The following is a 27,449-nucleotide window of genomic DNA, read 5'->3' as shown; positions in this document are numbered from 1 at the left end:
TTGATTATCTGTTAGTAAAGAGATGGTCTCGTGGCTACTTCCCCCTGCCATTTGCAATCGCATATTATCCCTGTAAAAAGCACAGCAGTAACTTATGTACAAAAAGTTACACTAGGAAAGGATGGCACTTTCTTCTAACATGACAGAGCAGCTGGAAACAAGATGGATAACCAGCACTGTATGACCTTCCTACCGCCTCTTCATGGACCACCACCAAGTGCTACATACACAACCATGTGTCTAAAGACCACACTTTGGGAACAACTGATTTTTGCTATTAAAACTGGAAGATTTAAAAAGCTCATTTAGAGAGGAGGCCTGGACCAAAACACACTTAAGCCTTAGAAAAGTTCAAATCTGAACTTGGCAGCATAAGATCATCTTTAATTTAATTTGCTTTTTATTATCTACTGAATTTTTGCCTTCTGCTCACAGCCCAATCGTGCATCCCTACTCCTATGAGTCGTGCAAGTGAAGTTAATGGGAATGTAAAGAAATGAGAAATCAAAATTGAAAGTACTCTGAAGCTAGTCCAGCTTCATCTTTCTAAACTAGTGTTTCCCCCAAGTCTGGGGTGGCCCCTGAGGTGGGGGCACAAAGGTCCAGCTCAGGAGCATGGACAGGCCTTTCAGTTCTTCTCCAGAGTCCTACTTTACATACAAATAAATTAAGGGTGAAATTCAGACCCTTTTGAAGTAAGTGACAAAACTCTCAGGCTGAGATCCTCAAAGGCTCCTAACTTCAATTGATTTCATTCTGAGAATTTTGTCATTTACTTCAAAAGGGTCTGAATTTCACCCTTACTTTATTTGAAATCAGTGGAAATTAGAAGTCTAAATAGCTTTGAGGATCTGGGCCTCACTGATTACAGTGGGGCCAGGATTTCACCCTAAGTCTTTTGCTGTTATACTTGTGAAAACCTTTGAAACATGGCCCCAGTGTAAGCAATGTCTGCCTGAGTTTATAGATACCTTCAAACAATGGGTCTGAGGTGTTAACCTTATATAGTAATTTGGGAAGTAACAGTGTCAGTAAAGTCAATTGTACTTGCTACATCAGCTGAAATAGTATATATCCAAAGCACTCCACCTCAATCCTTATTTTTCCTGAGAATGACTTTTCTGATGAATACTGTGATAAAACAGGAAAGGCTATTTTGGGGTAGCAATTCTGCTATTGTTTAGCTGATTTTTATTATTTAAAACAAAGAGGACTTTGTTTAAAGAGAAAAGGCCTGTGAATTTCCTTATTTCCTTTGTCTTCACTTTGCTTGTATTGGGAGGTGAAACTTTGCCCATCTAATCCCATTACTTTAACCTAAAATTCAGCAATAACATAGGTCATGCTCTGGTTTCATTATAACAGACACAGGCCTGGTTTTGAATATGTGATGGACGAGTGAGATTATCAAGAACAATAGAGGAATTCTATATCTTGTCCTAATACAGAACATTGGCCATCAGTGTCAAGGAAAATTAGAATGTGATGGTATCACTTGCACTGATTTGACATTCATTGGGGCTTATTCTCCTCACCTCAGTGTAAATAAGAAGTAACTCCACTGTAGTTGATGGTGTTGCACTACTGTAACTGAGAAGAGACTAAGGCCCCATAGATGTAACTTACGCATCAAGGGACCAGAAGGGAACGGGTGACAGGAAAAGCAATTAATTGCAGGATGTAAGATAAAATAGGCCCTCTCATTGTTGCTTTTCTAGCTACATCTCCTTCCATCTTTTCAGCATGTAAATTACACTCACTTTGCATAATTTTGTTTGGTCATGGTGTGTATTAGCCCCTGATGAAGAATTAGGGCCCCACTGTGCCAGGCACTGTACACAAACAATGTGCACGTACACACAATGAAAAGGTAGTCTCTGTCCCAAAGAGTGCACAGTCTAAGTATAAAGCAAGAGACTACAGATGGATGCAATAAATATGGTGAGCACAAGGTGAATTTGGATGAAACTGTAACTGAATTAAATTCTATAGTCAGTGTTACACAGGAGGTCAGATTAGATGATTTGATGGTCCCTTCTGGCTTTAACTTCTACAAAAATGTTACTATTTGACCACTAGCACTCACTTTCTAATGTGTAAACTACTGCACAATTTAGGTCACGGCTAATTTGGCCTGAAGTCTCTAATGCAGCCACATTTCCTGACAATTTGGCTGTGTGAATTTCTTGGTTGAAATACTGGCACTATTTTCTCCAATTGGGACTGAATGTGGAATATAATCGCTGCCTGTGGAGATCAGCAAATCATTTGTCAGTGTGTTTTCAGGATGGATGCTCAAACAAAGCTTTGGTAGAACATGGAGCATAAATTGCAGATACTTCAAAGTGGCAAAATCGGAAGAGTAAGACACCAGAGAAGTGTCAGAGAAAAAAGGATGTCATTGCATAGGATGATGCTAAACTTGCTTCCAGTGATCTCCCTGAGAACAGGGAAATAATGCTTCAGAAGTGTTAAAAACTAAAGTCTCTGAGGAGGGAAATAATCAAGAGTTTATCGCCAATATGCAGACTCCTGTCAACACTACTCTTAGTGGTGCTGCTGAAATGCCTATCTCTACGGAAAAATCTTCCCTCTCAGGATAAGTGGTTATTTGTTTCCTTCTGATATGCTTGTGGTTTTGCTGGTGAGGCATTTTTTGGAACTGAGTTTCTTCTCTAGTTGCAGCTATTCTATTTTATGGTGAGATGATCCTTTGCAACCGGACTAGCCAGGCTGCAGAACAGACATCTCTACCGGCGATTGTGGGGGAAGAGCAATAAGGATCTTCCGAGGCTCCCTCTTCTGACCTCCCCAAACCTGTTCACCCAGACTTTCATCTCATTTAACTGGTTTCTGCTGCAGTGTCTACAAAAGGTGAAGTGGGATATGTGGTTTAGCAAGGAGATCCGAGGCAGAGAAGAAAATAAGCAATGGAACGATCAAGATACTCATGTGCTTTTCCATGTGACCTTACTATAAGTTCCCTTCTCTTGCTTCTCAACATTTGTCTTCTTATGAGCTTACTTGTGTCCCATTGCAGTTTGATTGTAAAGCCTTTGATGGAAGGACATTTTGGAGCCCTCCAGAGGAAAAACGTAATGGAGATTGACAGCTGTCATCCACAGCTGTAATTGCAGTCTCAGAGTTGTTGTAGACTCCAGACCAGCGCGCTCCCTCTGTGTTGGGGAAACTGACATGTGACTCTATGAAGTTATAGGTCTACCACGCACTTCTCTCCTGGCTTCATTCGGCCCCTTTCTGAGAGGGCCAGATTAAGGCAAATTGGGATCCTAGCCACTGCATGAAATGAGGCCACCCATTTGCTCCCCCCCATATTGAGTGACAGCAGAGATGCTTTTTCTTTCCCCCCTCCCCTAACACACAGTAGCACAGTGCCTCCTTCTCCCTCTATAGAGTGGTAACAGAAGCCCTTCCCCTTGGGAACAACAAGGATGGCAGTAGGGGTCCCCTTTACCATTCATAGATGAAGCAGTAGCTGAAAGGGGCCTCAGTACTTGCCCCAGCAGCTGGGATGTGTTTAGTTGAGTGGCTGGATTGGGCCCACTGCCGCTGCCTCCTCTTGCTACACACACAGTCCTGTGATGAGGTGCCATTCCCAGAGCAAGGAGTCTTGGAGTTAACACTTCATTGAGATATGTGAGGTAGTTCCCCCCTCTCGGAGCTATTATTTCAGGCTGTTTGCACACTCAGGCAGATACTGCTATACTGGTTACACAGATCATGTTTTCCAGCTTTTCTTCACAACCGCAAGTTAGAAATTAAGTCTTTATTTTTAAATGAAAACTGAGGTTCTGATGCATTGACTTGACTGCCAGGGCCCTACACGCAAGCATTGTGGCAATGAATGCTCCATTAGGTAAACAATTCTACTTCTAAACCTTTAAGCAAGACTGCCTTGTGGGGACAGTTTTAACTGTGGAGTATCTCCTAGCACACGAGAAAAAAAGAAATACAACTTGCCATGGATGAATGTATCTGAAGGGGTTCCATATGAAGTACTGATTATGATTCTCAAGTCATAAGACAGGGTTTTTATTAGCACTAGCCTGAAGCCAACAATTCTAACCCCTCTCCCCTCTCCCACAAATAAAAACATGCAGCCCAGAGGAAGAGTGTAAAAATAACTTGTCTTGGTTTGAATAGAATGTATGCACTACTTTCTCTGTATCTGCTCCTGCTTCTTGAAATGTATGCGGTAGGTGAGAGAGTTGTGTAGTAGCACTTCACCCAGCCAGCTCGCAGGGAGGCCACCAATGTTCATTACCAAAAGAGAGGGACTGGCTCCTGTGAGTGGCTTGGGTCTTGCTTTTCATCTGCAGCTCTGGCTGAACTAAATTTAGCAAAGTAACACTCTGATGTCTGACTGTAATCCACCTGAGATTATGGTGGGAAGAGTGGGATCTGGCCCATTGGCCTAGAGTTTCTGCTGTGTAACCAAGTTCAGTGGGCCACCATTCATTATTATACTCCTGGCCTGCTGAACATGGATTTAGTCACCAGTCTTTTTTGCCCTGACATCCATGAGATTTAAGCGTGAAGGGGCAATAAAACAGAACAGATTCTGGGCTTATGCCTGTTTTCATTACTATTCTAATGTTGATGCATGGATTATGGGGGCACATCCTGGTAAAAAGGGTACCCAAGTGTATTGCCTTTTCAGCTCTAACCAGAAAGCAAGGGGAACAAACCCAGGACCAGTATTCACATCCTTAGCTGGCTTCTGGGCAGCCCCTCCTTTATTAATTTTAAACAAATAGTTTATGAACCAGTTTGAAAGTGAGCTAGCTGTGATGAAAATCTAATTTCACTGAACAGTCAGAGCCAAAGACCAGCACACCGAAGTGCCTCGCACACAAGTATTAAATAACTGATTGCAATTTATTGGGTAGGTTTTTGTAAATTGGCTACAGCAGATGCGTCACAGATTTGATATGCTAACATAAGGAGCCTGATTCTCTTCTCGTTTATACCAGTCTATCAACTTCAGTGGAGTTATCATCATTTTTAAAGATGTAAATCAGGAATAAGAGTCAAACCAAATGTCAGTTTCATTAGGGGCAGATTAGTCCCAGACTCCAAAAATGCATTCAGTTATATTTGTTTCTTTAACAACATATTGTATATTTATATTACTGCCACTGAAAAGGTGCCAGTTAAAAGGCAGTTCCCTTCCACGTTCATAGAATCATAGAATATCAGGGTTGGAAGGGACCTCAGGAGGTCATCTAGTCCAACCCCCGCTCAAAGCAGGACCAATTCCCAACTAAATCAAATTAGGACAGGTTAAAGCATTCTTGGGTGTGGTTTGCTATAGAGAATATTCAAAGGTAATTTACATATATTTCCACAGGGGTGTGCACCAGGGGGAGGAAAGCAGGGGCACAGGCTTCCTCAGTAGTCGGCGGGGGCACAGAGTGAGCACCTCCAAAAGTCATCAAATTGAAATACATGCACACCCCTGTATTTCCTATCAGTCTTTTGTGGTATTCTTTGGAAGTTAGTGATTCTACAGAACCATTTCCCAGTGAAATAACAATCTATTTTCCTAGTATTCTATAGTATGTACAATACTTCTTAAATATCATAATGTTGAAAGAAACCAGGGAACAATTGCATAAGTATCACAGTGAAAGTTGGCTTGGTTTCCAATCTGCTAAAAAGTGTGTCATCACACAGAAGCAATAGCAGTGCACTGCCCGTTTCCCATAATAAAGACTGCACTGACTTTTGCCTTTGATAATGAGATTTGAAAGTCACATCTGTAGGTGCTTCTGGTTTTCATACAGGGAATCTAATACTCCATTTGTCTTTCCAATAACGTTAAGCTGCTTGATACCAAATCACATATTCTTATTAAGGCACTTTTCCAAATACAAGAGATTAAGAATTAAACAGCAACACCCAGTGATTATAATTCCAGGACACTTTTCTGTTCTGTAGATTAGGGAACTGAAATCTTTCAGCTCAAAATATTGATTTATTTACCCCAACAAGGCCTTGATCACTGAGTGAAGCTACTACGCTAGCAGTGATTAATAAGTTACTTGATGACAAATGTTTAATATAATATGAACATAGAAGATGTGAAAAGTACATGTTGTTAGGTTTACAAAGAAATCTGTTGACTGTGGGAAAAACCAGAAATGCCCCGGTCATAGTGTGCCATACCCTCTGACAGGAGGACAGCAAGTTTGGTTACGTAATAGTAACTGAAAGTTTAGGTGTGTGAAATTTCAGCTCCAATTAGAGCATGATCCAAATAGCAGAGGGTATGGGTGGGATAAATGAAACCGTGGCCTAATAAAGCGCCCACTGACTTTAATACAAGCAGAATCGTAATGCTGAACACCTATGGAAATCCCACCTTACATGTAGCTACAATCTAGAAATGCTTGCAACTGTTTCCAAACTATGGAGATTACAATATGAAACAAGACACAGAAGATGCATGCTGGCAGTACAAAACAGAGGGCTTTTTTCTGTCAGAGGCTATTCTGTGAACTATAAAAAATAATTTTGTTTTATTTTCTTCCACAGAAGACCTCCTGTCACTTCTTACCTTGCTGTTTATTTCCACCATACGTTTTAATAACAGCTTTACATTTTCTTTTACACCAGTCTTTAAGCGGATACAGCAGATCAGAAAGCTTTGCAATGATGGCAGCTTTCCACTATTAAATGTCTCCTGTTAAGAATGCCTCTGCATTTTCTAGAAAAAAGGAAAGTGGCCAAAGGGCCATATCCACACTTGTTAATATAGTGATTTGGCCCACAAAGTGAAGGGTTTTACATCATCAATCCTGTATATAGTATTTTAATTTCAGTCCAGCTTCTCTCTAGCAGAAGGCAGAGATCTCCCCCACTCCTCCCCCCACCCCATACACACACAGACACACACAACACAAAGATTTTCAGGTCTAACTAGCACAGTATTCCAATTACACCTTTTTTTTAAATATATAGAAGCATAAATGTGTTGGCTGTTCCTGCAGAAAACAGCAAAAGGCGCCAAACAGCATTTGCCACTTTCTCTAAAGCACCTTAGGTGACCAGAATGGTATTTTCCCAATAAGAAGGAAGGAAGCAGATTACCTGGCAGGGAGCAGTGGCATCAGAAGAGAAATTTAGCTTCAATTTTATCATGAAAGTGGAACAGACTCAGAGAGAAAGACTAGTTGGGTTTTTTCTGCTACTACTTTTGATGCACTCCCATTTTGTATAGACCATTGACTCATCATTGCAAGAGCCAGCTCCATAAATTATGCCATGTTGTTATGGTTGCCAGAATTGAAGAAAAGTCATCACACACGTCAGGCACGGGTGGAATAGGCCCCTGTTTCCTTTGAAAAAGAATATGTGAAGGACTGATACAAGCTCATAATTTCTCTCCACACCCAAATACTGTAGCAGAAGACCCACACTGTCCAAAAGGCAGGTTTTGTACTGCTTTTTTGATCTCCCTTATTTGATGATAGCTGGCTAGGCAGTCGTACTGCCAAAAAGAACGGGGAGGTCATTCTGCATCACAAATTGAATATATGAGCCAACAATGCAATGCAATTGCAAAAAAGGCTAATCTCACTCTGGGGCATAGTAACAAAGAGTGTCATATGTAAAACACGGGAGGTCATTTTTCCTCTCTACTCCACGCTGGCCTCAGCTGGAATACTGTGCCCAATTCTGGGCACCACGCTTTCGGAGGGATGTGGACAAACTTGAGTGAGTCCAGAGGAGAGCAACAAAAATGACAAAAGGTTTAGAAAACATAATCTATGAGGAAAATATGTTAAAAAGGCATGTTTAGTCATGAGAAAAGAAGATTGAGTTGGGACCTGACAATCATCAAAAATGTGAAGGGCGGTTATGAAGTGGACAGCGACCAGTTGTTCTCCATATACTCAGAAGGCAGGAAAGAAGTAATGGATTTAAGCTGTAGCAAGGCAGATTTAGGTTAGATATTAGGAAACATGTTCTAACTACACCTCTACCTCGATATAACGCTGTCCTCAGGAGCCAACAAAATCTTACTGCGTTATAGGTGAAACTGCATTATATCGAACTTGTTTTGATCTGCCGGAGTGCGCAGCCCTGCCCCCCCGGAGCACTGCTTTACCACGTTATATCCGAATTTGTGTTATATCGGGTCGCGTTATATCGAGGTAGAGGTGTATAAGGATAGTTTAGCTCTGGAACAGGCTTTCAAGGGAGAGTGTGGAATCCCAATCATTGGAGGTTTTTAAGAACAGTTAGACAAACATCTGTCAGGGATGGTATAGGTATACTGGGTCCTGCCTTGGTGCAAGAGGTTGGACTAAAAAACCTCTTGAGGTCCCTTCCAGCCCTACATTTCTGTGATTCTGTGGTGTTGGTGGACAGTCATTCCCACAGATCTGCTTTTGATCTAATTGAGATAAACATTTCTGGAAACAAATACAAAATCTGCTTTTTCTTTTTTTAAACTGAAGACGCAATAAGCTTTTATTTTGACAGTCAGCTTATTTCAATTAGTATCCATCACCTTATTGGCATGGCTCTCTTGAAGCCAGTTCATGCAGGTCACAAGATAGTTTTAGCTATATTTCCAAAATACTGAAGTATTGCATACTGTTTGTGTGCCTGGGGACACCAGAGAGGAATCACTGCTGCAGCAACATTCGATCAGGTGCTGTTGCTGGCTAGAGAAATTCCCTCTGGTTATGCAAGGATGGTCAGACACATCTTAAGCATTTGTTGGTGGATACAGCTGTCCCACTGAAGCAGCAACCCTCTGAGTGAAGTGTTAGCAGGAGAGTTTGCAGAGGTCAGTAAAGATCTTCTAGTATATTTGAGAAAGAGGGAGAGGCATCACTGCATGTAGCCCTATTACCTGAAGTGCATTTTACTTCCCATCTGCACCTAGAGAATAGGAATATGGCTTCTAATGACCATTGCAAATACTTAATAAGCAACAGACCTGTACAGTGTGCCCCCGCATCTCTGTGGCTTTTTGCTGTTCTGCCTAAGCTGGTTACAGGGAGAAACTGACCAACTTGATTACGTAGTACTATTATGTACAGGTTAGCAACCTGGTTATGACCAGAAATCAGATGAACTGGCCAGAGACGGCAGGTTCTTCATGGTTGGATTTGCATTCTGAAGGTATCAGAGAGCCAAAATCATTATAAAATAAGTGCACGTATGTACCATAGGTCTGATCCAGACCCCATAGAAGTCAGTGGAAAAACACTCAACTCCAATGGGTTTGTGCTCAGGACCCACCTGCACAGGATTCCAGTTCAAGCACTGAGGACTTGTATGCTAACTACTCTCAAGGAAAGAATAATTAAAGCAAGGGGTGGATACAGGCCTGTATTAAGTCATATGCACTATAGGCCCATGCCTAAGGTTTAGCTTCTAAAGTCTGCCATTTCATCAGATTTTAAGCTTTAATTTAAAAAAAAAAGTTTCTAGCCCTCATGGATGCAAAGAGAAACTTGAAAATATGACTCAAGTGTGACTGATGCAGTGATGTCTGCCTGAGTTTGTAGGGAGCCTGAAACCGTAGCTCTGAGACGTGTGAATTGCCCTCTGCATCTCAATGAAGTGTTAACATCAAGATCCAATGCCCTGGGGTCCCACCATTCTCTCTCTTCTCCGCCCCTCCCTCCCCAGCAGAGGACCGTGTGTGTGCCAGAAGGAATGCAGTGCAGTGGGCCCAGACAAGACATCCATACAGAAGATTGAGGAAATTTAGAAGGGACATTTGTTGCCATCCATGTCTCTCCAAGTAGAAGAGGCGAACCCTGCTCCTCAAAGGGGATGGTAGATGCCCTCCTATTGGTCCCGGCTGGGGGCAGGGCAGGCAGACAGAATCCCATTACTTTACTGCTACTTCTCTGGGAAGTGAGGGGGACCCTTCTTCCCTTTGCATTCCAAATAGGGGCTATGCCATGGTTTATCAGATTACATTAATCCATTCATAAATTGAAGTCACCTCTGAAAGAGGCATGACTAGTCTAGCTGAACATGGGAGGAGCATACGTATTTCATGGCAGTTCAGTTAGGAGTGTGCACTGAGCATACATGTCTTTTTCATTTTTTTGTTTTAACTAGTTGATAATGTGCTTCATCCTCCCCCCATCACCACTGTGTTAAGTAGATGGGACAAATATCTCCCCGTGGAGTTGTGCCAGGAGGGAATCTGGCCTTGTTTTTATTATTTATGTAATTTGATCTGTTTTTAAAAAATACAAAGTTTGGGCCAACTAGCATGACCATACTTCGGTTATTTATAAGAATTTGGTTAATTTTATTTCATTTAACGAGTGTTTAGTGCTGTTCAACAGCAGTAGCCAGAGCCAAGAATAATGTACAGGAATGTGCTATGTAAGCAACCACCACACAGCTCTGCCAAGTCACTATCCTTAGGATATTTCCAACCTTGCTGGGTTTTGAGCTGTGTTTGGCAGTAAGTACACATTGAGTAGTATTTTTTATAAATATTTAGTAAAAATAAGGCTGACAATGTTTAATTCATATTTTGTTACTGATCCTCAGACACAATAAAATAATTCTTTGCCTTTGCATGGTGCTTTCATCCCTAGGCCTCAGAGCACATTAGGAGAAACAGAAGTATCATTGTCACCATTTTACATGTGGAGAAACTGAGGTACTAAAAGAGAAGGTGACTTCTCTGTGGTCACAGAGTAAGTCCATGGCAGAGCTGGGAACAGAACCTAATTTACCAGATTCCCAGTGTCCTAACCACTGGGTAAGGGGGCCTCCAATCCAGGCTGCCACTCCAGACCTGTAGGCTGGGGTGTTAAGTATGGTAGCATCATCATCTGGAGCTCTTAGTGACCCGTGTGTATACAGTGTGCCAATGCAGACAAAAGGCATCACTTACTTAAAGCTGTGTGGTTTAGTTTGTAGATGTGTCAATCCCAGGATATTAGGGAGATAAATATATCTTATTGGACCACCCTCTGGTGGAGAGAGAGAGAGAAGCTTTCGAGCCAAGAGCTCTGTGGGGTTTGAAAGCCTCTCTCTCTCACCAACAGAAGTTGCTCTAATCAGATGATATCAATGCAAGTTACATTATTCAGCCCTCATCTATATACAAAGGGCTAAAACTTTTTACTATGGAAAGAACTTTACATGTTGCTGTTTTAGTTTTGGCTTATGCACCTCTGAGATAAGTTGGGCCAGATCCTCAGACAGCATAAATTGCTATAGTCCTGTTGGCCCCAGTGGAGCTAGGCTGGTGTACATCAACTGACACTCTGGCCCTTTGTCTCCTTCAGAGAAATGCCTCCATTTTTAGCCTAATTCCTTTCTTCCAAAAATTAAACAGCCACTTGAAGTATGAGAATTCAAAGGGCTGGAAGAAATACTTGAACCTTACATATGGTATATATTGCTTTTACCAGTGATTTTAGCTAGAGAATTTAAGAGACTGTTACAAGGGAAATCCATCCATTGTATGGATCACAAGCTAAATGTGAGTCAACAGTGTAACACTGTTGCAAAAAAGCCGGCATTATTCTGGGATGTATTAGTAGGAGTGTTGTAAGCAAAACATGAGAAGCGGATCTTCCACTCTACACTGATAAGGCCTTAGATGGAGTATTGTGTCCAGTTCCAGGTGTCACATTCCAGGAAAGATGTGGACAAACTGGAGACAGTCCAGAGAAGAGCAACAAAAATGATGAAAGGTCTAGAAAACATGACATATTAGCAAAGATTGAAAAAATTGGGTTTGTTTAGTCTAGAGCAAAGGAGGCTGAGGGGGGACATGATGACAAATATGAAGTAAATAAAAAGTTGTTAAAAAAAGGAGAGCAAAAAATTGTTCTCTTTAACCTCTGAGGACAGGACAAGAAGCAATGGGTTTAAATTGCAACAAGGGAGATTTAGGTTGGACATTAGAAAAAACTTCTTGTCAGGGTGGTTAGGCATTGGAACAAATTGATTAGGGAGGTTGTGGAATCTCTGTCATAGGAAGTTTTTAAGAACAGGTTAAACAAACACCTGTCAGGAATGGTCTACTTATTACATACTCCTGCCTTGAGTGCAGGGGACTGTACTAGTTGACCTACTGAGGTCCTTTCCAGTCCTATACTTCTAGGATTCTATGACTGTTAGAGAGAGACAAATCTCTACAGACCTCCTAGTCTTCTGTGAGACTAAGGATTCTTCAAGGGCAGTTTCTGATGTATACACCTGCCGCTGAGGCCAAATGCATGAGCAGACTGAACTAATTTTCTCAGCATTCCTGTGATGGGGTATAATAGCTTCCATACACTCCTTTCTGTAATCCACTGAGCAACACACTTTCCCTCTGTGCAATTTGGTCTTCATTTTGCTCAGGTTTATGCACATTTAACCACCAATTAAAAGCTACCTAGAAAAAATGCATGACAGTTTCTGTATCATCTCCAGGGATCCTAGAAATCTGTTTGCCATGGGAAAACATAAAATTTTCATTTTTACAGAGAACCTGTAGTGTTTATAGGTGCTTGGGCTGTCAGCCCTGGTTTGGTTAATAGAGAGAGCTGCATAACAGAGGTTTGGATAAATGGGGTTCTATTGTATATCAATAAAACATTGTGTTCAACTGATACCTATATATAGTGTGGCTAGGTAAACTAAAGTTGAGCATTTCATTTTAATTGCAGAAAAACACAAATGTATTGGGGTTTTTTTTAAATCACGAACTAGAATCCCTGCTCATTTCTATCACTTTCGAGTGCAGAGCACTGTTAAGGGTTAATAAAATAACCTTCAGCATGCAGCACACAACTTATCTTTTTATTTTAGCAATTGCTTGATGTTGGACTAAACTTGTGGAGGATGATTTATACAGGTGTGGCTGTAGTTATTGCCTCGGGGACAAGACCCCAGGCTGCAAACTCTCACTGACAGAAGGAGTCCTGTCAGCTTCAGAAGGAGCAAGATTGGGGTCCTAAAATGGCGGCAAAATGACTGTTGCAGACAACAGAAATTTTGTTTTGATTGGTGCGCCAGTAGACGTGCTTTACAGGAACCATGGACCTCAGGCTCATTTTTGTTTTACCTCTGTAATTTATGAATGCTGCAGGTCATAGGGATTGCTTCCATACCCTACATATTTAATTTTGAGAAATTCCTCTTTGAAGTTATAGGATCAAATTCAATCATTAGTACAAGTTCCAATGACAATTAATGGCAGCTGTGTCCACTTAGTCATAGGATGAACTGATCCCGTAGTGCTATTCTCTTCTTTCACCTGGAAGGGGCGAATGACTATAACATGAATTTGTATTTAATCATGTATTCTTATTTAGTAAATATTTTGCTAAGTGAGATACAATATTATAACTTTAGCCCTCTTAAGAAAATCTCCAGGGCTAAGATCTACCTTTAATCTTAGCAGTATTGCCAACCCCACATATTCATAAATCAAGGTTTCCCCTGACCCCCTCCCTCCAAAAAATCACAAGATTTAAAATATATTCAAAATTTGGTTTCTTTTGATTTGCCTTCTAGTTTTTGAGCAGTTAGGTTACACATGAATCATGATTTCAAGCTTTCCTCTGCAACCATTAGGGATGGAAACATTTTGTTTGTTTGTTTGTTTGTTTTAAATGAAAGCTGAGATTCTCTTGTATCTAGAGTCCCAGTTCCTGAAGTCACATAAGAAAAACAGCAAATATTGACAAACTCCAATAATAAAGCCACAAGAGCTGTCAATACTCACTTAGTAACATATCAATTTGTCTTCAATACACATTTCTAAGGGGCTGTTTATCAAGTTAATGGATCAAATCCTGCCCTGATTTCAGTCAAAGGCAAAATTGCAATTCACTTCAATAAATACAGGATGAGGACCCAAGCTGGCTGCCAGAGCCATCAAAATAACAGCAGGTTAGATTTTTTCCCCCTGTGATACAAGAACTGGACACTAGGTGTCTCTGTGAACTCACCAAAACAGAGACTTTCTGTGCGGCCAGCATTGCTCATTGTTGGGGTTGTACTAATTAGCGCTGCACATTCCCTATTACATCAGGGTTTGTGAACACGAGACGCCTTGCTGGTGTTGTGGCCCTAACCCAAGGTGTCAAAGGGGGCTTTCAGGCATTGGCAAAACGTGAATTATTCTTTTATATATTATATAAAAGCCACTATATAATGAAACAAACGTCTGTCTCTTAGTTTAAATCACTAAAGTAATGGCAGTCCTTGGCCATGGTCCAAAACAGGTACCATGAAGGAAATGAGAAGTCATAGGCCAGCAGGGGAAAGCAAAATGCAGCATCTGTTTGTTCTTCACTGGTTGCTAACTGCTTTCTGATGTACATTACCTCTTAGAAATGTTAACAGGCTCTGTCTCTGCCATAGCAAGAATACAAAAAGTAATTGTAAGAATTATAAACCACTTAAAGGTCACACAGACACGGGACTGATAGTCAGACATCCTGTTCCCACCTACCTGCTGTATAAATCCTAAGTATTGTTATAAAAAAATGAAATTCCAAGTGCAAATCATTCACAAAACAAATTTTGCCTCTGAACACTTGGAAAGAAAGAAACATAACTCAGATCAACATGTCAACTAAAACCTAGTCAATCCTCATTCCTTTGTACCCTAGGGTTTATTTTTTCAACTCTATTCTTTTTCTTTCTGTTACACTTGTTTAGCTCAGTAGCAGATAGAGCCCCAGTGGAGTTAAACTTTTGTTAAGAGGTTTTTGTTTGTTTCTCGACTACTACTTCACATTCTCCATTGAAGATCTTACTCCTCAGCCCTTGTTAATAGATCACAGGGAACCAGATTGTCAGGTGCTTTCATTCCACAGCAATCCTAACAGTTTATCTGTTTGGAACACGTTTTAACCCCATCCCAGGCAGATCCACCATTATGAGATCTAGTCTAGTGTAGACCAGGCCTCAGAAATAATGGATTTGGCACCAGTTATCAAGTATTGCAAAAGCAATATGAAATGCCCTATCAAAATTCTAGTACAATCTACTCCTTTACAATACTATCTTCTCTGTAGCATGTCCCATATTGTTTTACAATTCCAAAGCAAAACCACTACTAAACTGACTATGAGATAAAGTAACACAAGTCTTCAGCCTACCCTTAAAAATAAATACTGTATAATAGCTGCCTCAGAGAATGAACAAAGAAATGAGTTTCAAATTCAGGAAATGTCACAGTTAAAGGCTAGAGAATAGCCAGGCTTGAATCTAAGTGTAAGCATTACTAGAAGCCCTTGCATCAGAAAACTTCTGACAGATATAATCTACTAGAAACAGGGATTGTGTAATTAACCAAATTATGAGTCTTCTCTCAGGGTCAGCAAGTGTGGACTGCTAAGAACAATGTTGATCATTAAACAGTGTTTTGTATCTGTAGCCAAAGCCACCTGATTGAAAACTACATTGAAGTAATAGGAATGCTGCTAGAAGAAATCCAGTCAAAGCCTCTCCAGAGGTGAACTGCATGTACTAGGCAATACTAATTTTATTTCTTTATGGGTGTGACTGTAATTTGTTTTCTTGATAGAGGAAAGATTCCTTGTATAATATTTTGGCTACAAAGTAGCACACTTGATAGTAGGTGTGTCCAAGGAGGCGTTTCACCCCTACAGCGTCTTTATATTGCATAATGTGGGGAGACTATCTTCTGAGATGTGAGTTCAGCCAACAGCTGGGGGTGTGACTCCACCCCCGCCCTCCCTTAAGTAGCTCCTCCTGTTTCCAAGGTGGTTTGCTTGCAAGTTAGAGTAGAGGCAATACTCCTCGTGTTTAGTGCTGAGTTTAGGTAATACTACACTTTCCTGGTGGATTTTTTTTTTATGGGGGCTAGTGACCACTTGCTATGAACAGCACAGAAACAGAATGAAAGGTGGGAGGCACAGTTATTCCAGCACTTCGTGTTTGGCATGGTTCTTTTCAAAGTGTTGCTGTTGTTTCCCTTGCAAAGGTCAGTAGCTGCTGAACTGTATTTCTCTTTTGAAATAGATTTGAGAATAATAACTGAGCTGGGAAAGGGGCACTGGGGAGGATGGCTGCTTGAGCAAGGCTTTGATATTTGTTATTCTGCATAGAATTAGATACTTCAAACTGACAAGGTTAATAACAAATACTTAAGTAGCTTTCATACGGACTGGAACGGGTAGCAATGTGGTAGCATTCCTTTTTGTAAGAACTCACTGTAGTTGCTAAAGTTTACTGGATGTAGAAACCAGGATTAAAATAGTGGTGTATTTTTCAACTTGTGTGTGGCTCTAATCTGTCTGTTTAACCACTATAGTGTCACAACATTGTTGTACATCTTCCTCCCCAGTTTGTCCATCGTGGGGATGATCTTTACAATGTGACAAATGCCTTTAATAAAATCATGATTTGTGCTGTCAGGAGCGCAGCTGCCCTTCATCAGGAGGGCCAAATAAGTAAACTTCTTATACAAAATAAAAACCACTTATAGAGTGTAGTTTTTGTGTAACTTGTTTTTTTGTTACAGGTTGAATAAAGCAGGAATTTCTCTTCCATGAGGCAGTTTTAAGTACAAAATCCAATGCATTTACTACTAGCCACTCCTGGTAAATGGGATTTAAGTATAGATAAATCCCTACGTCAGTGCAGTAAAGACTAAAGTTGCCCTTGCAGTTATTGCTATTGTTTTCAGAAGGAAAATACACTAGTTGCTTTATGGAAACATCTTATAGAATTTCAGAGAGAGGAACTTCTCTCCCCCCCCCCCCCCAATAGTTCTTGTAACCATTCAATACATTAACTATTTTCCTTCTATAGGCTGACTCAAATCTACAGAAAGAATATTCTCTCAAGCTGTATTGGGTGGTTATTTGGTGGTTAAATACACTAACCCAAATTACATTGTTTTTTAGAGTAACTTTGATAGAAGCCTATTGAAATTCCATACACCTACTTCTATAGAACTCTTGCAAAAGGGAGGTGGCTAGTACAAAAATAATTCTGTAATCTTAAAATGGCAATGGCTAAGACCCATTGTATCCTTTTTCTGTTTTTGCAATGCCACACTTGTAGATTCGTACGTTTTCTGTTTTAAAATAGGAGTGTGCATGAGGGAGGAACCACTCCACACCCCAGGCAGTTTTGATGAAAACAAAGCCTAATTCATTTGAGTTTCCCTGTTCCTCTCACTGCCCCTCCCCCCACAACTGCTGGATGCCTCTCCCCTGTCAGTCCTCTTCAATATCAGCTGAGTTCTGCATCGGAACAGCTTGTAACAAGGATGTACAGTCCTTAAGCCATAAGAAGTGGCTGTTTCATGCCGAGGTCTGTAAACACAGATACACAAATTGTTTTTAGGAAAGCAATTGGTTTGGGGATATCTTCTGCAGGGAGAAGGCTCTGAATAAATTGCTGGTTAAGCATGTGCTGTAAGACAAGTTCAGTGTGTATTCAAGGCTGTAAATGGCACAGTCTGCTGTAGCTTTTTAAAACACTTTTAGAGACCTGGGTTACTTGTGTTTAAGGAGTTGGCAGTTTAATATTTGGAAAGGGACCTTAATAATTGGCATGTTTGTTCAAATACACCTTCTTTATTCATGTCCATAAGGGAAGCTTTCCCTTAGCTTGCCTGTGATAAAAAATACTCATTTCCCAACATGCCTCTTACTGAAAGTTATTTCTATGGCTTGCTTTTTCCGCCCCCCCCTCTCCCCCATAGAGGAGCAGTTCTCTAGGAATACGAAGGGAAGGGGATACCCTAGGAAGCCACTTGCTATGCTGAAGCCCAGTGTGAGCACTCATTGTTAGCTTTCTGAGCCTTAGTTTCTTCTGACTTATAAAGCAGGGATATCCGTGGTCTTAATCAATGTGTGCGTGTGTGAGGGTTCAACTGGGCAGAGTTCAGTGCAATGACTTGGCAGCTCGTACAATGAGCCCTTCAGTAAGAGCAATGATGATTGATTGGGTTTATTAGTGAGAAACAATGAGTGCTTTTGCTGTTCCCTAGGTTAATTTACCAGTGTGGGTCATCCTCCATCTTTGTCCCAAAGGTTCAGGAGAGGTTGATTGCCACAGCTACTTACTGCAGAGGGGGGAAAAAGGTTCATGTTTGTGTCAATATCTGAAGGCAAATATCCCACCATGCAGGTCACCAAGGAAAGAATGGGCCAAAGTTGACAGGATACATTCTATCATAGCAGCCACGAAACACTCTGGGACTATAAAGTCCATGAGATGTGAACTCTTTACCCAGTGAGATACTAAGGCTTTATTGTGAAACTCAGCATTTCCTGGGTTTGGATGGGATTGAAATACATTAAGAACAGCTGCTCCTCGCAGTTGAGTGCAACCAACTTTCTGAGTGGTTGGGGGAGCGGTGTGTTCCAGTGCTTCATACTTCAAAACCTGCAGAACCAACACTTTATAAAGCTTTGTATATAGGAAAAGCCACAAGTATGTAGGCACTACTGATTTTCCCAAGGCACAATAGGACTAAGTTAAGGCTTCCAATATATCGTGGAGTCTGCTGGCCTGTGGTCTTTACTCTTCCGAATCACTCTTGACCTTGTTTTGGGTAACAGGCTTTTACAGAAACAAAGCGGTGCTGTATTTCAGTGCTTCCTGTTCCATGGCAAGTTGGCAATAAACGGGCAAAATAAAAACAAGGTGGGGAAAACACTTCAGCCATGTCCTTTTTGAAGAGTTTGGTTCAATGCAGGAGTTTGGTGAAGGCTGGAATGGTTCTTGATCAGGTACAAATTGGCTCTCCCTTTTTATATAACCTTTATTTTAATTATTGGAAAATGTAAGTGAAGGGGGCTCAAGGACAGATTGGCTTACTAAATTCATGATGCATGGATTTGCAATGCATGCACTTTGCTCAGCAGGTATTGAGTTAGGTTCGCAATTCTGCAAAGGCAATCGACCAGAACAAGCAGCAGGTTGCGTTTGCCTTGGTTTTTTTAGCATGATTTAACAGGCTGTTGATCTGCAACAACACAGGAAGACCTACCATCAAATGAGTAAATAACTCTGGAACTTGGTATATTGAGTTCTTGTGCTTTGCAGTGTTTGACCGTTGTTACCTACTGAACAGAGATGGTGTCAGGATTGTTACCAAAATCAAACTGATTGAACAAGCTATAGGACAAGTCAACTCTCAAAGCACTGTTGGCACTCCCACAGTTAGCGCACACAGCAGATTCAGAACAAGTTAGTGCTAGCCGACATGGCTTTGGACTTCAAAGTGTTGATTGCAAGAGAGATTGGTATCTCGCTGTTGCTGCTTGTTATCCTGGGGATGCCACTGGGAGAGGGAAACAGCTGATGTTGATCTCTTCTCTGAAATGTTAGCTCACCATATTGGCAATTCTCATTTGCCCGTACAATAACAAAAAGTGGTGTGTGGTTTTTTTTGATAGCTGATTTATTTTCATCTTGCCTTCTTCCTAGTAGTGAAGGGAGCATGGGCAGGAAGGGGAGAGATTAATAATAGTCCTGGTGCCTTTTCGGGGAGTGGGGGTGGGAAAGGTGGTCGGCTGGTGGAAATGCACTTGTCTGAGAGCCCACACCATCAACTACCAGGTCACCACGCTAATGTTAGTAGCACATGTCATTAAGCTTGGAGACCATTCCTTAATGCTGTTACTTGACCTTTGACCATCTAACTTCATTTGCTCATCATTGCCAAAGACAGGCTTTGTATTTTTAGGGCCATTTCTCTGCTGTTCTCCACCTTGCTTCAATCTCAGATTTGCTGTGGAAAGTGCATAACTCTAAAGAGGGCTCATCTATAACATGGATACAGGGCAACTTGACTTGGATTTGTTCTTGCTGCTGCCCTGCAAATGACCTCTCCCACTTCAGTGGGTGGATCTCTTTACTGGTGACAGATGCCTGATAGCTTGTACTTTGGCAACACTTGCACAGTTTGTCATGCCAGTAAAGTGTCTCCTGAAGTGAATCTGATTTGAAAAAATTGACAAGATTAGTTTGCAGCCCATTGTCCGTGAGAGGTCATGCATCCAAGTTAAGCAAACGTGTGGTGGGGTGTCTTTGTGTGCACGCTATGGAACTTGGAGATGATGCAGATAATTGATCTGGGGGGTAAGGAGGGAAGAATAGGGCAGTATAAAAAATCGGAGGCTTAATTCCTGTATGAAATTTTGCTGTGTGACATATATGGAACATTTCTTTTGGAAAAGCATGGATTTTGTGTATTAGGACAATTCCGGAAAGGATTTTGTTATCTTGACAGATGTCTAAAAATACTGCTTGAATGTCTCCCTCATGCAGTCTTTCACAACAGTAATGTTCAAGGTGTCTTTGGGGCATGGCTTCTGTAAGGTGGGCTCCTGATCTACTCAGCTATGCCCACAGGTACAGAACTAGTGGGGTACAGTCAGGGAAAGTGATCTGGCACTGGGTACTATTTGCAGTTGTGCTCTAGTCTAACCCAACTCAAGGTGAACTAGACCAGGATTACTTCTGTGCTCAAGTGCAGAGACACGAAGTCTAATATAGGAACATGGTTCATGGCAAAAAAATCATCTAATTTGTTTTCCTTCATGAAAAGGATAATAAAGAGCAGTAGGCTCATGCAGTTCCTCTGGCCAATTAATTTAATCAGGTGAAGTTTGAGAAACAATTTTTGCAATGTCATTTTGTTTACACACAAGACAGAATAATAAGACACTTCCTAGCAGTCACTATGACTGTAAAAGCAATGTGACATACACTTGAATTCTGAATATGATCTTATAAACAGGAGAGAGAAATCACTGAATTCTCTGTAAGAATGGGTACTATGGGGAAGGAATCTCCTTTATTTAACAAAAATATGCAAAACACCTGCCAGCTGGATTTTTCTGGCTTGGGTTAGAAGCAGTTATTTTCTAATTATAATGCGTATATGCACCAGCACCCCCAGAGTCTGAGCCCTTTTAAAGGGCCTAGAAAATGAAAAAATAAATGCCAGAAATTTTTTGATTTAGTGGAAAGTCTGGGCCAAAGAGGAGTCTTCCAGTATGTTCTTAATATAGTCAGGTCAGGGTTTTTAGATGCCTTCCTGTAGAAGCAAATCTCAGAGGTGAAGTTCCACCACTAAGAATGTCCTGGCTCTGGCTCCCTTGAGTTTCAGTCTGGGGCAGAGAGCTGAAGTATTCTGATTGAATGTATGTGATGTGGTGGGTCTGAGAGGAAGAGGCCATGTCTCAGGACCTAAGTCACTTGGAGTTTTATGGAGAGCATCTAGCACCTTGAACTTCACCTGGAGATGAATTTGTCAGTAATACAGATCATGGGTATAATGTACCTGCACTACTCTGCCTCACTCAGAAACCAGGCACCTCCTGTATCTGATGAAGTTGGGTGTCATATGTTAGCCCCAGGTAGAGTGTATTGAATTCTAATTCTCCTAGCTAACAGGTCATAAAGATATGGATGACTGTAGCATTGTCTGCATCGCAGAAAGAAAGATGGAGAGATTTGTGGAGGAGAGATTTTTATGGCCACTGATTAAACTTGGGAATCTAGGAGCCTGTGTGTGTATAGAATTGTGCATACAGCCCCAAACTCTCAGCTAACCAGTCTGTGATGCAAATAAACAGCCTATTGTAAACTTTTTTTGCTCGGAAATTTTTTTTTTAATTGAAACCCTGCTGTAAGGCCAAACTGTGAGGGGGTTCAGTCACAGAGACCCCCTTGGGACTGTCGCCTGATGTGCTGAGACTACCTCTGAGCCTGTTTTCCCTGCCAGTTTGGTACTCCAGAACCCTGTCTTGTTAAGCCAGACACACTAGTCTGCTGCAACACAGACTCAGGGTCTGGGCAACACCCCCCAAAGCTCAGACTTTAACCAAAAACTGCTCAGCAGGTCACCTATCTCCAGCACCCAGACGCCCAGTTCCCAATGAGATCCAAGCCCCAAATGAATCCGTTTTACTCTGCGTAAAGCTTATACAGGGTAAACGCCTAAATTGTGTGCCCTCTGTAACACACACAGAGAGAGATGCACTGCTGTTTGCTCCCCCAGGTATTAATCACTTACTTCAGGTTTACTTAATAAAATCATTTGTTTGTTAGTATAACAAGTAGGCTTTAAGTAGTTTTAATATCAGACAGAACAAAGTAAGTTACCAAGTAAAATAAAGCAAAAACATGCAAGTCTAAGCCTAATACATTAAGAAACTGATTACAGATAATATCGTGCCCTTAGAGATGTTTTAATTGTCTTTCACAGACTAGACCCCTTCCTAGTCTGGCCCCAATCCTTTCTTCGGTACAGTCTTTGTTAGTTCCAGCTCAGGTGGTAACTAGGAGTTTTCTCATGACTGCCGCCTCCTTTGTTCTCTTCCACCCCGTTTTTATAGCTTTGGCACAAGGTGGGGATCTTTTGTGTCTCTGGATCTCCCATCCCGCCTCCTAAATGGAAAAGCACCAGGTTTAAGATGGATTCCACCATTCTTCCTGGGCAGGCTTACACGAATACAGGAAGGCTTGCAAGTAAACAGCCATGTACAACCAATTGTCCTAGTCCATGGGAGCCATCAAGATTCTAAACAATCATCAATGGCCCACAATTTGCATATAACCTTAGTTATAATTTATATTTCTAGCTTCAGTTACGAGAATGATACATACAAATAGAATGAACACACTCCATAGATTAGAAGCTTTGTAATGATACCTTACAAGAGACCTTTTGCGTAAAGCATCTTCCAGTTGCATCATATTTACACTCATAAGCATATTTCCATAAAACATTATGGAGTGCAGCGTTACAAGAACTATAGGCAGCAATTGTACCACATGGCTCTTATGGATGACTTAAATAGTTTTCACTCTTACCTCTACTGGAAAGTGACCTAATGCAAGACATGGATCTGTTTTGAATGGCTGATGTGAATATCTGAAATCAAGAGCTTGCCCCTTCCCCTTCTTAAGCAGTCATCCTGTGTATATGACTACTCACATACTTGTGTGTGACCGCTCTAAACCTTTTATTTCATATAATAAGCTTAGGTGAATGTTAGACCCTCCCACTTACATTTATTTTATGTAGAACAAAAGCTGAGTGTTCCTGTCTACCCCAAATTTTTGGGGGAGGCTCTTATTTAAAAATCCTGTCCCTCTTCTATCCTCTTCCCCTTAATCCCCACTCTGCCCAAGTCTTGCTCATTTTCCTCTTCCCCTCTTGCATCTCCTTTACTCTGTTTTTTCTTTCTCCTTTTGTTAATCTCAAAAATCAATGGACTCCTGCTAATGAAGATGTGTGGTATAAGACTAAGTAGACTTTCCTTGGCTTCAATTTTAGTGATTCTGATGTATGGTAAAGACTGTTCAGCCACCCTCCTCTTAGATCTTCACTAAGCTGTCAAACATTGTGCCTTACTGGAAGTTGGAGAAATTGGCATAACTACAAGTGATGTCAGAGCATTAGTACAAGTTCTCTTTATTAGGTAAAGGCAAGTTTCCTTAGGAAAACAGTTTTTAGAAGGTATGGGGGTTATAGGAATTAAAGTCAACTGTCGAGCATTGTTAAGGAAATTAGTACCTTTCTGCTGCATGATAGCAAGGATATGATCTGCAAGAAAACATTCTTCATATTAGGAAATGTTATGGACTTGAACACTCTCTATTTTCTGTTTTAAAACTGAACCATGGTTACGTTATGTAAAGCATACTGGAACGTGTGTCCAAAACAGCTCTGTTGAAATCAACATGGCAGCAAAAACAATGGTGACGATTAAGAATGTCTGACAAGTTTGTCCAGTTTCTAGTAGTTTCCTCATATTTCCTATTCAGGAAATGCTAAAAGTCTTGAATAGACTTTCTGGGAAAAGCCCTTGAATGCTTACCAGCTGTGACTTTAGAATGTTTATAGACTCAGTAGTATTAGCCATCTGTCTGTGCAATTTCTTTCACTTGTGCACAGTCCTTTGCATTGAAGGGTTCTTGGTTCTCACGCCAAAGTGGCTTTTTAAATTTTGACCCAGTTCCACTATGGCAGTTGTCACTTTTTTTTTCCATTTGCAGACCCCTAAAATATTTCACATAGAGGTGCAGACCTCCTTTGGAAATCTTAAACGTAGTCTGTAAACTACCAGGTGTCCACAAGACCACAGGTTGAAAACCACTGCTCTGTGGTGGTAACCACCTTTCATGGACCCCTTTTAGACCCCCAGGTTGAGAACCACTGCACTAGGGAAACTTCTATATCCCTAATAGAACTTTCTCTTGTCCCTTCAAAGTCACTGCATCCTCACACTGCTAAGGATTGTACCTGGAGTCAAGGCAGTTCATGCCAGACAGGTTATTGGAAAGAGACCAGATGTTACCAAACTCTGCTAACCCATTTCAGAGTAGCAGCCATGTCAGTCTGTATCGGCAAAAAGAACAGGAGTACTTGTGGCACCCTAGAGACTAACATTTATTTCAGTATAAGCTTTCGTGGGTTACAGCTCACTTCTTCAGATGCATAGAATGGAAAACACAGACAGGAGATGTTTATACATACAGAGAACATGAAAAGGTGGAAGTATGCATACCAACTGGAAGAGTCCAATCAATTGAGATGAGCTATCATCAGCAGGAGAAAAAAAACTTTGAAGTGATAATTGAGATGACCCATAGAAGGTGTGAGGAGAACTTAACACAGGGAAATAGATTCAATTAGTGTAATGACCCAGCCATTTCCAGTCTCTGTTTAAACCTAAATTAATTGTATCTAATTTGCATATTAATTCGAGTTCAGCAGTCTCTCTTTGGAGTCTGTTTTCTGAAGCTTTTTTTTGTTGTTGCAAAATTGCCACCTACAAGTCTGTCACTGAGTGGTTAGAGGTTGAAGTGTTCTCCCACTGGTTTTTGAATGTTATGATTCCTGGTGTCAGATTTGTGTCCATTTATTCTTTTGTGTAGAGACTGTCCGGTTTGGCCAACTGCTAACCTGGGAGCTCAGGACTCAACCAGCAAAATCCACTTCACTGAGTTGGTTAAACTTTCTTCTAATATCTCTTCCCTACATCTCTCTAACATGGTACATTAAGCAGAGTTTATAACCTCTTGAAGTATGTGCTTTTTCTTGACAATCCATACAAGAAGCATTTCAAGAGAGAAGGAATCCATGATCTTATCTTCAGGGCCATTCTTAGGCATGTGCATGCCTACATAGGGCACCCAAAAATTTGAGGAACCACTAGGACCACAGGTAAGAGCGGGTTGGCTCCTGCACACCCAGTGCATGCTGCAGCCTCCTTCAGCAGGGGCCATATTCACAAAGCCGAATGAGCTGGTGTGGTGAATTCTGTGTGAGGGAGAGGATATGGGGGTCGCTGTGGGAACTGTGACTCTCTGCCTCCATGAGGCTCTATCCTTTCCTGCATTGTCTCTACCCCCTGGAGCTGCGAGCCCAGGCTGCTGCAGTGTCTGCTGCATGCAAAGCTTGGTGTGTGTCAGCAGTGTGTGTGTGTGTGGGGGGGGTCTTTTGGGGGTCCACAGGCAGGGGTGGCGGCTGTGCCCCAAGTCGGGCATAGGGGCACTAGTTTAGTAATACTGCATAGGACCCCATAAATCCTAAGGATGGCTCTGCCTACCTTTCTCAACTAGCCCTGTTACACTTTCTTAAGCTTTTCTCTCTATAGGTATGAAAGTCATTTCTCATTTGAAATCTTTGTAGATGTCCTTGTCTCTCTTAATTAGAAGTGCCTGGTCTGTGGACAGTCTTAGAACATGAATAATTAAATCACATGAATGGCTTCTTTGATTTTGTTTTGGCAGCCAAGTTGCTCTACACAGTATCTATAAGCTCTTTATGGGATTATTTGGTTTTAAGCTTTATTAAAATGTACACCTTTTTATAAGAGATTTTGAACTGAAACATTCAAAGTTTGACCAAGACCTCTTGCCCAGGGATCATGTCAACTAACAAGTTGTATTAAAGTCTCAGTGGACCAGCATTGCTCTAAAATACTCAGACTGAGTCCACTGGAGATGCCAGTTTTAGTCCTGTTCACTGAAGAAAGGCTTCTTTGGCTCACCTTCCCTCTGAAACGCTCCTCTTGCACCATCTTTCAGTTTTCACAAATGAAACACTTCATTGCTCCTGCATGTTCTGAGAATTCTCTGCTGGGTAGACTTGTATTAGTAATAAGGCCACACGTTGTCCTTCCATCACTGGAGGCCACTGCAGATGCTGATGCACCTGCTAGCTCTATCTTTTAAGACTAACCTTGCAGTCTCACCCTTTGAGAGACCGTTGCACTTGGGATGCGGCAAAGGGGATGTACAGACAAGACTTTCAGATCTCACTTTGTACAGCAAAGAGATAATGAGACTTGTATACAGATCAGCCACAGGCTATCAAGTCTGAAACTAAATGCGTGGTGCTGATCCTAATTCTCTAGGTTACTGTATTGTTTTCAGCTCTCATCAGTTCAGCTGATTTAAAAGGAAATACATGGATTTTGCTTTCATGCCTGCAAAACTCCCAAACCTTCCCTTTCACTTCAAGCGCATATGAGAGATCACAAGACTTTTTTTTATCTTGCCACAAGTCTCAAGGTGAAAGACTTGACTTTTAAGGGAAAAACAGTTGATAAGTACACCCTGGCTAAGAACAGAGTAAACAGGGTGTATTAATTTTCTACAAGCATTTCAAGACTGGAGAGGAATTGTCCTGAATATTCCAAGTAGAGTTAATGAAAGAAATTATTTCCCAAGTCATCTTCTTTCCTAATATTCAGTCTAGCACTGATCTTCTAGACTGGGGGTGAAGTGATGGAAACTCCATTGAGATTCTTGTAGACTAGACAAAGCACTATGAAAACTGTATACCATAGGGAATGTTCATAGCCCTATGCTGCACTCCTCCTAACTGGACAAACTAATACAGTATAAAGTGTTTTAATTTTCAGTTTCTACTTGGGGGGGTGGTTATAGATCTTTCAAGCAAAGTCTAGAATATTTTTCTACTCTTAACATGACTCCCACTCAAGTGTTACAAGCACTGAGGAGTGAAATATAAAGTAAACACATAGAAGAGGTAGCAGGTGTAAACAATTAGGAGCCTAGGAAATACACCTTGTGTCATCTCTTCCAAAATGTTTTCAACCTCTGAGCTTGAGGAAGACAATATACTTCACAGGAGAGTTTATCAGTTCCTTTGCAGAATCACAGACTACATCATGGCAAGTGAACTGTTGCAGAAGAATACAGCACACAAATGTAACCAGCCACCTTCTGAGTCATAGTGAGGTAGTGATTTAAGTCAGTTTGACTGTCTCAAAGAAGGGATCTTGCTAGCTTGGTAGTCAATAGGCATCATATAGCCCACGAATCTGCAGAAATGGATTTCCCACCACAAAATAAGTAGCCCTTAAAGATCCATTCACTTTTAGGTGGATACGCCAAACCAGTTACTACCACATAAGAATTGCATTACTACCATTTAAACACTCTTATTATGGTGT

At 41.2% G+C, this 27,449-nt stretch overlaps 1 protein-coding gene across 22 annotated transcripts in view; it reads left to right on the top strand.

Annotated features, from left to right (window-relative positions):
- The window catches only part of KALRN (kalirin RhoGEF kinase), a 737,748-nt gene that overhangs the window by 612,841 nt on the left and 97,458 nt on the right, over nt 1–27,449 (top strand). The window contains exon 1 of one of the 22 annotated variants that reach the window (XM_039494013.1): nt 15,689–15,970. The exons of 17 other annotated variants lie outside the window; for them this stretch is intronic. In XM_039494013.1, the coding sequence (XP_039349947.1) occupies nt 15,886–15,970 (85 nt within the window). In that variant the 5' untranslated portion in view covers nt 15,689–15,885. Of the gene's footprint in view, nt 1–15,688; nt 15,971–27,449 lie in introns of those variants that run through there. 4 more of the 22 variants (XM_039494008.1, XM_039494010.1, XM_039494007.1 and 1 more) reach the window with 4 other exon arrangements.

This window comes from Mauremys reevesii, linkage group 11, assembly GCF_016161935.1.
Source record: "Mauremys reevesii isolate NIE-2019 linkage group 11, ASM1616193v1, whole genome shotgun sequence".
In the NCBI taxonomy this organism is placed as follows: Eukaryota; Metazoa; Chordata; order Testudines; family Geoemydidae; genus Mauremys; species Mauremys reevesii.
This window is presented reverse-complemented; position numbering and strand designations above follow the sequence as displayed.